At 37.6% G+C, this 12,500-nt stretch overlaps 3 protein-coding genes across 4 annotated transcripts in view; 2 read left to right on the top strand and 1 right to left on the bottom strand.

The window, feature by feature from the left end:
• The window catches only part of LOC136848664 (protein obstructor-E-like), a 19,872-nt gene extending 10,751 nt beyond the window's left edge, over positions 1–9,121 (top strand). The window contains exons 2-6 of the mRNA XM_067121100.1: positions 870–1,076; positions 1,634–1,834; positions 4,425–4,620; positions 4,886–5,179; positions 8,422–9,121. Coding sequence (XP_066977201.1) covers positions 870–1,076; positions 1,634–1,834; positions 4,425–4,620; positions 4,886–5,179; positions 8,422–8,680 — 1,157 coding nt within the window. The 3' untranslated portion in view covers positions 8,681–9,121. The remainder of the gene's footprint in view (positions 1–869; positions 1,077–1,633; positions 1,835–4,424; positions 4,621–4,885; positions 5,180–8,421) is intronic.
• The window catches only part of LOC136848671 (uncharacterized), a 106,511-nt gene that overhangs the window by 41,350 nt on the left and 52,661 nt on the right, over positions 1–12,500 (bottom strand). The gene's annotated exons all lie outside the window — the stretch shown is intronic.
• Positions 12,423–12,500, top strand: part of LOC136848669 (protein obstructor-E-like) — a 22,305-nt gene continuing 22,227 nt past the window's right edge. Inside the window, exon 1 of the mRNA XM_067121112.1 lies at positions 12,423–12,500. This exon is cut by the window's right edge and continues 54 nt beyond it. The gene's annotated coding sequence lies outside the window, so the exon portion shown is untranslated.

Genomic DNA, 12,500 nt, shown 5'->3' with positions numbered 1-12,500 from the left:
TGGAATCACACTTCAGGAGGTTACTTCCTCTTTCATTTACTCTCGAACCTGAAGGCTTTCAGATGAAAACTTATCCAAAAATTTTAGGAAATCGAAAATTAAAAAGCCACGTTGGCCATAACAATGCACAGATCTGTTGGATGAGACCAAAAGCCTGCTTATCTCTTTATGTTTTTTTAGACAAGATCAAAATTAATATAAACGATGTTTTCAAGCTGGGTCTTTGTATATATTTCATTTGCAAACACAAAACAAAAAATTAAAGATTTGAAAGCCAATTATCATTCTCTTGGAACTATTTTTGAAATTTCGTTGAGTCAGTCTTCCGCCAGTTTATTTTCCATTCTTTTGTCAGTCTATTTAATAGCCTTTTGTTAGGCTATTTGTCAGTCTACCTGTCAGTCTTTTGTTATTCTTTTGACAGTCTATTTTTCATTCTTTTATCTATTTGTTAGCCTTTTGTCAGTCAATTTATCATTCTTTTGTCAGTCTATTTGTTAGCCTTTTGTCAGTCAATTTATCATTCTTTTGTCAGTCTATTTGTCATTCTTTTTTCAGTCTATTGGTCAGTCCATTGGTCAGGCTTTTTTCAGTCTATTTGTCAGCCTTTTGTCAGTCTATTGGTCAGTCTTTTGTTAGTCTATTTGTCAGCCTTTTGTCAGTCTATTGGTCAGCCTTTTGCCGGTCTATTTGTCAGCCTTTTGTCAGTCTATTTGTCAGCCTTTTGTCAGTCTATTGGTCAGTCTTTTCTTAGTCTATTTGTCAGCCTTTTGTCAGTCTATTGGTCTTTGTCAGTATTTTGTGTCTATTTGAAATTATTTGTATCGCCCGATGGAATCACCGACTAACCACCATCCTTTTATTTGCAGCCCTTGGGCAGGAGTTCGCCACCCAGTGTCCGTCCCCCAATGGGTACTTCGCTGATGCCGTCCAGTGCGACAAGTACTACGAATGCGTAGACGACGTCTTAACAGAGAAGCTGTGTCCTGATGGCATGGCCTTCAATGACCTGAACCCAAGAGTAGAGAAATGTGACTTCATTTTCCAGATCGACTGCACCGAGAGGCCCGATTTGCGTAAGTAAAAATGGGTATGATAACGCCATGGTCAGGATGAGGCTTCGACCTCTGTTCTAACCTATGTTATGGCTTTTTGAAGTCATTGTCATCCCTTTACTGGACGTCTTAGTATGGGGCCAGGTCCTTAGTGGACTATAGGTCATTTGCATCTAAACCTGTCTGCATACATCATGCCTGTCGCTGTAATGCTTCGTTTTGCAATTACATGAATATAATAAGAAAAGCTTAGACTACATCTTAAAGATTTTTCCTTGTGGAAACGTTATTTGAACCATGGATAAATGCATTATCTTCAATCTACAAACTTTCATTCATATTTAGTATTTCAAATCCGTTGAAGAATATTATTTTGATTAGAACGTAAATTACAGAAAAATTTGTATTTATCTATGATGAATGTTTACCTCTATGAAAAGTAGAAATACTTCACTAGTATTAAAACAACCTCTCTTATGACTATGGAATGAAAATAATTACCATCATTCTTCCAGCTCCCTGGAAGTATTCTGGAAGCGTATTTTTACTAACAGTTGATGCCTCTATTCTTAAAACAGAGCCAGCACAGACCACTGATGTGTGCCCCCGCCAGAACGGTTACTATCCAGCTCCTGACGAGACCAACTGCCGTCAATTCTATTACTGCGCTGCAGGCGCAGGCAACCTCATTACCTGCCCAGAGGGACTGGTCTTCTCGCTTAAAACTGGCACCTGCGTCTGGCCCGAGGAAGCTGGAAGGACAAAATGTGCCTCTGAAAGTAAGTTTTTCAGTAGAGACGAAGGGGAGGAAAAGTAATTTTCCTCTTTCTCCACTCTTAAAAAATGTTTTGTGAGCTTCTTGGGCACCTTCAGTTAATTCAAAGGTTGAAACTTAAGAGCTCCTATTCATTAAAAACCTGAAGCATTTGTATAAAGATGGAGAATTAAGCCTTAAATGCTATAGTTTGAGTCATACAGTCTTTGGGAGGGGTACAATGGCATATCACTAGACCACTGACTTTCCGAAATACAGAAAACAGGTGTGTTGTTACGTCATTATCTTTCGTACGTAAAATCTTATACAGATTCCTGTTTATCTACTTATTTATAAGCGCATGCATTTTACCGTAGTTAAATGATATTTCACAAGTTGAATTGAAGCTTTGAGACTGATCTGGAAGTGGTGTAGTAATGGGAAATCATTATCCACTTCTATTAGACTGGCAAGCTATTTGATAATGATAGCTATTACATTCCAGTTGTAGTTCCAGTCTTCCTATCAAATATCATAAAGAACTGATGGTATTTTGTTTTTATGACTTAATATCTAACTTATTCTAGCATGTTTTACTCTTTTTTTTTTCAAGGATGATAATATTGTCACTAAAAGTGGTGCCATATTTTCTTTAAAGGCATTTTATCGCCTCAGTAAACCATATTTCTGCTAAAGGGAGGTGTGCTTTGTCTTTATTTACAAGTGGACAGAAATATCTGCTAATAGCATAAATAAAACGTTAGTTCTCAATGAGATTCAAAAGCAATTTCAGTATTTTTCGCTTAGAGTTTTCCTGTGGTACAATCTCCTAATGCAGAGTACTGTACATTGCATACTTACAGCTGATGTTCCGATTTAAACCAAGAGGGAAGACCGCACATTATTATTATTATTATTACTATTATTATTATTATTATTATTATTATTATTATTATTACCCTATTCATATGGAACAAGCCCACAGGGCCATTGACTTGAAATTCAAGCTTCCAAAAAATATGGTGTTCATTAGGAAGAAGTAAGAGAAGGCAAAGTGAAATGCAGAAAGAAGAGAGATCTAACGTATTAAAAAAGAAAAAAAATTAATTAATTAATAAGTGGATAAAAATGTATTAAAATACAAGGAGAATAGCATCATGGTAGTAATATATTGCACCTTCGCTTGAACTTTTGAAGTTCCAGTTGCACGACATCCTCGGGGAGACTGTTCCACAGCCCAGCGGTGCTAGGAGTAAAGGACCTCTGGAACTGAGTTCTACAGCGAGGCACATTTACTGCATAATGGTGCTGCTGTTCAGTGATTCTGGTTGATCTCGGCAGGAAAAGGGGATCAAGGATCAGTCGAGAATGTGAAAGATCTGTGTTAAAATACAATTTTCATGAAAAATTGACAAACAAGAGACACAGACAGAAACCATCCATCGATGGTTCAAGTCATAACTGCCAATATAAGAAACAGAAACCTACAACAACGAACTACTCTATCTAAGAGAGATACATCTCTGGCAGAAGCAGACATCCATACCGGAGAACAGCTTTCTAGTAAAGGAAGCAAAAATGACCTAAAACAGGTTGCACTGATTTTATCACTGTTTTAAATAAATGAGGCCTTTTGTACAATACCTAACTTTCGTGCGGCATTTGCTGACACTTTCATTAATGTTTCTCAAAAGTAAGATGCGAGTCAAAAGTTACAATTAGAATAGTTAAAGCTTCAGACTCATTCAGCAAAGTCCGATCTACGTGGATGGGAGGTTCGGGTGGAGAAACGAGATCTGCTAATCAACGGTGGCTTCGTTTCACTGGAGTTCAGCATCATACACCACCGACTACACCATTCACTAATCCGCTCCATGTCACAGTTGAGACTAAGGACAGCTTCATTTCCCATAAGTGGATACTTTACTACACACTCAAGTGTTGCATCATCGGCATACTGAACAATCTTGTTTGTTAAGCCAAATACCATATCACTTGTATACACCAAAAATAACAATGGACCAAGAATACTACCCTGTGGAACTCCAAACACAATAGGTCTTCGTTCGGTAAAGAGCCTACCTGTAAAGAAATCTTGAAGTAAACCTAAAGCATATCCACCCACTCCGAGATTCTGAAGTTTATAAATAAGTGCCTTGAGGTCTACTAAATCGAAAGCAGCACAAAAATCTATTTGAATTACTCTACACTAATTCAAAACTTATCAAGGTTCTCTTGCAAATGGCAGGTCAAAGCTAAAAGAGCATCGCAGGTGCCCAACTGCATAGTATTAATCTTCTTGTCTCTAATCTCTTATGGAGAATTAGATTTATGCCCTGTGCCTTTTAAAACTTGAGTTTTATTTTACAAAGCACTCTGTAGAAGCTAGTTAATTTGAGAAACCTGCTGACAGTTAGTATGGTTGTAAAGCAATTAACTCTTGCTAATGCTGCACATTGCTAAATCACATTGTATTATAAAGTTTTGGTGAACATTTCTAGGAAAATGACCTAATTTCCACAATTACATAGATTAAGAAACCCAGTTGATTATTAATATGTTGTTTGATTACAGAAGAGAAATCACGTCCTAAGAAACTGTCTTTGATATTTCAGAGGTGGTCAACTTCACATGCCCTAAAGTTGGCCTTGATGCAGCAGTGGCTCACCCTCGCTATGCTGATCCAGATGATTGCCAATACTTCTATGTGTGCATCAATGGTGATACTCCTCGAAGAAATGGATGTGCCTTTGGTCAAGTCTTCAACTCTGCTACCAAAGCTTGTGATGTACCAAAGGAGGTTCCTGAATGGTATGTTTAGATCATGTTACGTATGTTGTCCTTTGTATCTAGTTAATTCTGTTTATACTCCTCGAAGAAATGGATGCCCCTTTGGTCAAGTCTTCAACTCTGCTACCAAAGCTTGTGATGTACCAAAGGAGGTTCTTGAATGGTATGTTTAGATCATGTTACATATGTTGTCTTATGTACTTAGTTAATTCTGTCTAAAGCACACGGGATGTTGGAAATGCTGCATAAGTATGAGGGTGAATCTAATTTTCACTTTTTATTCCAGCGCTGACTACTACACAGAATACTTTGAAAATTACTTCGCCACTCTCGGTGACGACACTGGCAGAATAAGTGGAGACATCTTAGCTGCTGCATTCGCTTCCGGCTTCGAGGTGCCTCAGCTAGGAGAACGACAAAGGATTCACTCTCCTGATAGCTCGAAAAGAAGACCAACAACTTCTCAGAGAACAAAAGCTACCAGTGCAGCTCCAGTGAGGGATTCTGCCCCAGAGCCTGCAGGTGCTCCAGCAAGTGCTCCTGCAAGGCCTACACCTAGGACAAGACCTACCCGTCCTAAGTAAGTACACAAGTCAGTTACACCTCAAAAATATGTCTTGGAAGTTGTGGTAGGCTTACTTTATTCATTTGGTCTATATTCCAAGCTTTAAACTAATTTAGGAGTTAAGTTATGGGTGATTTCTTATTATAAAGGAAATTTCTTAATCTAGGACATACTACTGCGACAAGTAGGAAACAGTGTTACCTTTCCCTTGAGAATGTCTGTGAAACTGATTTGGCAACTCTAAGTCTACATGATGGATAAAAAGAATAAACAGAATAAATGTGTTAACCCCAAAATTCCAGAAAGTGAAGACCTCTAAATTAAGGTATCAACTCCCGGTGGAAGCACGTTTTATCATTTATATCTTAGAGACTATTTGAATGTTTTGTAGTCCCATTTTTGGAAATTCCCTAATCTTGTGTCCCTAGCTTAGCTGTTTTCTGGCCTCAGTATTTATTCACAGAAAACATGTCAAGCAGGCTCCGGAAACTACTGTATGTTTCTCTTTTGAGAGAGTGAAAAAACATATATTTAGAGTGTCCAGTATATATTTAACCAGTTTCCAAACAAAAAGTAGATTTTCTAAAATTATGAAAAAGGAGGAAATTATAACACCACAGACTAAATACAGGACTAGTTTAAGAAATAAGTAAAACACTAAGTACATAGATAATTGAGTAAAGATTGCAAGACCTATAAAAAATAAAAAAAATAGTATGAATGTGACTGCGCAATTACAGCACAGTAAATCTTGGAGTGGGTCAGTGGTATATGACTGGTTGCGTTATTTAAAAAGGTTTTAGTTTTGCAGGAGTTCAACTTCATATTCCCCTGATTATCTATGGCGTTTACTGATCTGTACTAATATATTTTCAAGGCCAGAAAACATGTCACTAGTAAAGATGAAAAGCAATAAAGGTCCCAGAACACTGCACTTGAAACCACCAGACAAAACAGATACTATTAATAACTCTCTCTGTTGTTGGTCACTTACAAAACTGTCACTGACATTAACGGCTGTGCCAAAGTCAATTACAGCAAGTCTAGACCCACATATATTGCCCGAGTAATCTTTCACGTAACTGGTTGGACCTGAAATGGCATCGCAAGTGAAAGATTGTTGCCTGTAAGCATAATATCTGTTTATAAGTGTCCCGATTCAAAGTAGAATACTTGCGTGTGGACTTGAAGGTCAGTTTTTCAGCAATGTTGCAGAGTGCAAGATGGATGGACTGCTCTACAATTATTGCAATCAAAGCTTGTAAAACCTTTGGAATAGTATTATGTTATTTCCAGTCAATAAAAAATATTATAAATAAAAAGGAAGACAATGAAATGTACTCTGCTTAGGAGAATATATGCTAGAGATCTTGAAGTTAATGGGCAACCCATTCTGGATCTTTTGCATCCAACTTTCATAGCTTGTCCAGGAATTTTTAATGTTACACAAAGGGCACTCAGGATAACAGGATAACAGGAGGCTTTGGTGTGTCCGTAGGATTAGCTTGCAATTTTCCATCATTGGCTATGAAGGGGGAGATAGTGAATGTACTAAATCCAATTATGAAAAGCTTTCCTTGCATCTCCTGGGAAAAGGCAGTTATGTCTTCATAGCTTGGACATTCATCATGACTTTTCTCAATAAATTTGATAACTATCACCTTTAGAGTCACTGCCAAAAAAAGATTCTTGTTCATTTGGGAAGGATTATGATGCTATATATTTACCTCCATCTTTTTAGCATAGTATGCCTTCTGTACGAATCGTTAAACCAAGGTTGACCTTCGATGTGGAATTTTTTGCTTCTTTACATGTAACAAGCTAAATTTTCTGGTCAAGCCTGATTCAGTTGCTTCATGGACTGGAGGTCAGCATTCATTTCACACATGTTTATAACGCTGCATTCCCATCCAATTGCATTCTGGCATGTAACGGTTAGTCACCTTCAGTAAGATGGTGGAATGTGTAATGTAACCTGTTACATGAAGAGAGCCTCGTGGTTTTTTTTATAAATTATGTTCAAGAAATGTGCAGGTAAATTGCATGATAAGATTTTGATTCGGAAAGTTAGACAGATAAAGAAGTGTTGTGGATTTAGACAAACAAAAGGGTGTGTGGACCAAGTGCTTGTTTTGACATGGTCATAAAAAGGTCATGACAGACGTGATACAGAGGCAATATGGAGGGTGTTAAGGATGTATGATAGAAAGGATAATTATGTTATTAAAAGTAATTAGAAGCCTTTATGGTTGAGGCAAAGCTTGTGCGTGGATATGGAGACAGAAGAATAGTTGTTTGGTGTAAAATTGGGTTTGAAACAATGGTATCTTAGTGTTTAACATCTTGATGGATGGAATGATGTGAGAAGCCAGAGAAAGGAAATTAGATTTAGCTTCAAAGCTGTGGTCGAAGGGAAGGTAATGTGAATGGATATGGGAAATATTTAGTTTGCAAATGATACAGTATTAATTGTGGAAAATAAATCGAAAATGCAGACACCAGTAAAGATGTTTGGAAATGTCTGCGAGGGGAGAAGTAGAATGAATCTGAGCAAGAACATGGATATGTGGGTAAATGGAAAAGAATAAGATGGAGTAAGGAATGTTTACATGGATGACAGAGGAATGGAAGCAATAGACACGTACAAATATTTGGGAGTAAACGCAATGGATGATAATAGTGTGAGCGAAGAGTACAATTAAAAGACAGGTGAAGCAAGGGGAATAATATGATGCATTTCATAAGGACTCCACATTAAAAAGATCACTATCAATATCAGATGTTAATTTTGTTACTTATAAACTGAAATTCGCAAAGAGGCGTAACAGAAATTTCCTAACTCTAGAAAGCATATAATAATGTCTCAGTTTAGGATAAGGATTTCAGAAGTCATAAGAGCGAAATGAATATGCAAGGATCTTGATTCAAAAGATGATGGTCACTATGTTAGGCTTTTCTACCGGAACTCGCAGAGAAGTTAACAAACTGGGCTGACTTATGTTTTGCCTCGCGGGAGGGGCAAAGATTAATATCCACTCTCTTGTGCTACTTGTTTATGAAATGGCTTCTCCAGCAGAGTTGGATTTAATCTGTCAGCTCAGAGTGATGATACAAATGAATCATTTTGCTGTTTGCAATTGAGAGACCCATGCCGTTTTGGTCGTAAGCCCTTGCTACAAGAAACTAACAACTTTCTAGGAGGTTTAATTCCGAACTAACCATTTTTGATGACTGTCATGTTGTATTTTGTTTTACAGGCCTGTTGGAGGTCAAGCCCACCGCCTTGGACGTCCTGGTGCTACAACTACTACTACACCCCCACCTCCTCCCCCTCCTTCCGCCCCAGCCGATGACTATGCCTACTACGACGAAGCCCCACTCTATGAGGACTACCCTGCTGACGAAGAAGCTCCTGCCCCAGCTCCTGCCCCTACCCCAGCACCCACTGAGGCACCAGCCCCACCGGCAAGAAGAGTCCCCCTCAGGCGTACGCTTGTTAGGGCAAGGAATCAATAGATAGGATTTCTAGGATCGGTAGAATCAACAGGGTTAATTATATGTAGTGAAAAGGAATCACCTGTTTCTCATGGTATCAGGGATTCTTTAGCAAACCAAAATAAGGAACCTAAATTTTCAAGCAACTCTTCATTATTTTTGTGAATTACTCTCTTGAAGAAATTTTCATTTTCATCCGTCTACTTCTGTCTAGTTTCATACTTCTCCTGTTTCTAAGGGAAGAGAATTTCCAAGCTGATACGAAAGTGCCTTTCAAGGAAGTTTTGTATTTCCTAATACTTCCTATTTTTTTAAAGCTCTACAACACTTGTAAATATGTATTTTAACTAACGCAAATTCTACCATGCAATGAAAGTTTGATATATTTTGATATAATTATTTGTTGCAGGTACAAGACAATACTTTTGTTTTGTTTTCTATGTTCAATAAACCTGTTATGAATATCAAGTTTTAATTTCCATTAATAGCAAAATTATGAACATATGGTTGTCAGTTTAAATACATAAGCATTATATGAATACTTATGCCCCAGTGTATGCTCGTTTCCTATTAGGGGAGGCAACGAGAATGGGTACGCGAATGTCCTGATCAAGCCAGACCTGGGAAATAATAAGTAAAAAATACGCCGAAGTTTCTCCGGCGCAATCGGGTTTTCTGTGCACCGTATAATGCTGCATGAAACTCTCAGCCACGACCCATGAAACTCTCAGCCGCGGCCCATGAAAATTTCAGCGACGGTCCAGTGGTGGCCTGTGTTGTTGGCACCTATAGCGGTGCCAGACGCACGGCCATGGCTAACTTTAACCTTAAATAAAATAAAAACTACAGAGGCTAGAGGGCTGCAATCTGGTATGTTTGATGACTGAAGGGTGGATGATCAACGTACCAGTTTCCTGCCCTCTAGTCTCAGTAGTTTTTAAGACCTGAGGGCGGACAGAAAAAGTGCGGACGGACAGACAAATAGCCATCTCAATAGGTTTCTTTTACAGAAAACTAAAAAGTGGTGCTTCACTCCAACGTAACAGTTCGACCCTCACCATGAGAGAGGAGCAAGATTCTAAATCTTAAGAACCGAATGAAAAAAAGAGACTTTAAACCAAGTTATTCATTGTTCTCCGTGAAGCAAATGTAGTTAATGGCCAGGAAAGTATATTAATATCCGCCTTTCAACTACAGGAACTGTGAATCAGCTCAGGTGAATAGTCACCAAATTAATACCTGTAAAAAAGCAACAACGGTGCAGTATCGTTTGTGAGATATTACATTCAATTTATTCCTGGAAAGAAAAATACAGTAAATATAAACAAATTAATGGTCTGAAATGAAAGATACGTAACTGAAATGAAGGAGAGCATGTCACTGAGAGAAAAAAAATATTGTAAAAATGATAAACACCAACAAGTACGTGATTGCTCCAAGACAACTTAGATACTAGAATATTGGTGGAATTAGTTCTCAGAGTTACTGATAATCAAACAAATCTAATGGAAAACTTTTTAAGAAAGATTATCATCGGATCCCAATAAGGATCATTCTTAAGATCAATTATGAAGGTGAAAGAAACAAATTTGTGAATTAGAGGGTGAAAAAAAACAGAAACTTTGGGAGGCGCAGACATATTTTAAGTTGAATAATTACTTACAAAAGCATACGTAAAAAAAAATGGTAGACTGAAAAGTCAATGGTGAGGAGCAAAAACAGAAATCGTGAGAGAATGGAACCCCAAGGAGCATTAACCTGTTCGGGAGGAAACAGATGTTGTACATACGAAAAAAAAAAAAACTATCACCTTTCTTGATTTGTGAAAGATGCACAACTGCTTACAAAAGAGACCCACAATCTGCAAAAAGTGAGGAGAAAAAGAAAGTTTTGACACATCGGTGATAGCTGAACTGTAAATAATAGAGATTAAACAGTTTACTATTCAATGAAGAGCAGATAAGGCTGTTAAATGATAAAATACCAGGCGACTGCAAAGTACAGGTAGCAGAAGATCCAGATTTTTTTACAGAATGGCAATTAAACTGATCTTTGATGCGTTGCTTTGTTTTCATCAAAAAGATCTTGCGAGCAAATTATATATGAACGGGCTAAGAAGTACTGAGATATGAATTAAGAGGAGTTAAAAAAGGAAAATAGCAACTGAGAAGTGAAAAATAAGAGCGCAGTCTTCACAAGGGGTCAGCAATAGCTTCACAATTGTGAACATAAGGAAGTATGAATGGCATTTGTTCGGTTTTCGAGGGCAAAGCAGCTAGCCTGCTTGGATATGATACCAGAAAGTGCGAATAATTCTCCATGCATGGTATATTTTCACTCAAAATTAGAATGTGCACTGACTTCTAACTTACTTAAAAGTGGAATGAGGTGGAGCAAAAGACGGGGCTTGAAATGAGTGATATGGCTGTTCACTTGTCTGGATGGCCAAAGAACGGAGCAGCAAAACCAAAATTTAGAAAGAGAAAATACTTCAGCAAACTAAGATACAAACACAATAGTGCTGTACCGTCAGCTCAGGTGTTAGAAGTACTGCAGCACAATTATGGACAAACTTGTCAGGCTCATTTAAATATCTTAAATATCTTAAGCTTGCGAGTAAGGATGAGAAAACTGCACGAGCTTTGGAAAGAATGAAATAGATATTACTTTTTTCCCACAACAATCAGTTTTGCGAAAATCTCGCACAAGATAACTTTACTTGAACTTCAATAATAATAATAATAATAATAATAATAATAATAATAATAATAATAATAATAATAATAATAATAATAATAATAATAATGTATCTTTATAACTGAATAAAAATAAAACGTAATGGCAACCTCATATTTTTCTCTGCACATCACGGATATTCCGCTAGTAATTAAACCCAAGTTTAGACGTGCCATCGGCTAACCCCAGGGAAAATATCTCTCACAACTGGTTCCTATAAATCTATACACAGGATGAAGATACCCTGGTCTCTTAGCCTCTGAAAAGCACGTCTCGACCCTCTCATACATCACTCCCAATTTTGACGACATGGGCACATGAATAATAAAAAAAAATTCCTATCAAAACTGATGATATAGTTGAAAGTTGTTTCTTGTAAAATATATATGTCCCACACGTATCACAAACACTGACATCTGTGCTTTGAAATAACTTTGTGCTATTTTACTTGAAAGTTATAAAATGTGCAGATCTTCAAAAGATTTTAACATGCATAGTTTACTAGTTATCTAACGGGAGACGCAAACCTTGAAGGTTAAACACACTGAAAAGGTAGCTGATGTCAACAACTCGTGAGGAATTCCATTCTCAAAGATGATCTTTGTGGGGAGAAACGCCATTTTCAAAAGAGGAAAACTGACGTTTAAGGCTCTGGTTCTTAAAATTAAAATGATTCTTATTACCTGTTTCAATAAAGCTCTCTTCCCTTCTCAACGCTTTCTTTTGTCTATGTGTCTGTCACTAATACCCACAAGGTAAGAGCAACGCATAACAACTACAGTAAGCCGTTAATTAAATATATTATCGAGACTCTAATCGTCTCCTCTATTTTATGTACATAGACCGTTTGTAATCTACTTGAATACGAAATGGAAAAAATAAAACAAATGGCTGAAGAGACTGCAAAATACTTCTAAATGACATCATTCTCTCTGCTACAGGAGGGGGCTACTTTAGACGTCAGCACAGCCCCATACGGAAACCTCCTTGTCTGCTACCAAAGAAAACGTGAAACCGACCAGCGGTAAACCCCTTGACTTCACGAAGAACCAGACCCCAGAGCGCCTTAGGGGACGGTCGGGTTTGGCCAAAGACTTGTGTACCG

Source organism: Macrobrachium rosenbergii, chromosome 19 (genome assembly GCF_040412425.1).
Source record: "Macrobrachium rosenbergii isolate ZJJX-2024 chromosome 19, ASM4041242v1, whole genome shotgun sequence".
Taxonomy (NCBI): domain Eukaryota; kingdom Metazoa; phylum Arthropoda; class Malacostraca; order Decapoda; family Palaemonidae; genus Macrobrachium; species Macrobrachium rosenbergii.
The sequence above is the reverse complement of the archived record's forward strand: the minus strand, read 5'-3'. Positions and strand labels throughout refer to the sequence as shown.